Source organism: Penaeus monodon, chromosome 31 (genome assembly GCF_015228065.2).
Source record: "Penaeus monodon isolate SGIC_2016 chromosome 31, NSTDA_Pmon_1, whole genome shotgun sequence".
Classification (NCBI taxonomy): Eukaryota; Metazoa; Arthropoda; class Malacostraca; order Decapoda; family Penaeidae; genus Penaeus; species Penaeus monodon.
In genome coordinates, this window is record NC_051416.1 from 16,736,235 (window position 1) to 16,736,612 (window position 378).

Genomic DNA, 378 nt, shown 5'->3' on the forward strand with positions numbered 1-378 from the left:
AAATATATATCCTCAAACCCTGATAATTTAACAACAATTCATTTGCCACATTGTCTCTTTCTACCCCTTCAAAAGTTTTTCCAAGTCTCAACATTACCTTGAAACCAAGAGACACACCCCTCTTCAGTGCAATCTCTTCCACTTCCTTGGCGATGTTTTCCTGTGTTGTTCCCTTTACATCAATGTACTGGCAGTGAGAACTTGCATAGTGGCATGAAATGGCCTTACGGAAGTGCTGGGCACAATAAGAAGAAAAAATTAGTAGTGACTGATGGTATTTTGTTGCAATTCATACTAAATATGTGCTTTTGGAAGTACTATTGATAAAAATCATATATGAGTGAACAAACATGTACACATATACAGACACAGATATAT

The 378-nt window shown here is 36.2% G+C and overlaps 1 protein-coding gene across 4 annotated transcripts in view; it reads right to left on the reverse strand.

Annotated features, from left to right (window-relative positions):
• LOC119593051 (phytanoyl-CoA dioxygenase, peroxisomal-like) overlaps positions 1-378 on the reverse strand; it is an 85,323-nt gene that overhangs the window by 464 nt on the left and 84,481 nt on the right. For all 4 annotated transcript variants that reach the window (XM_037941953.1, XM_037941951.1, XM_037941954.1 and 1 more), the window contains one exon: positions 98-235. In XM_037941953.1, the coding sequence (XP_037797881.1) occupies positions 98-235 (138 nt within the window). The remainder of the gene's footprint in view (positions 1-97; positions 236-378) is intronic.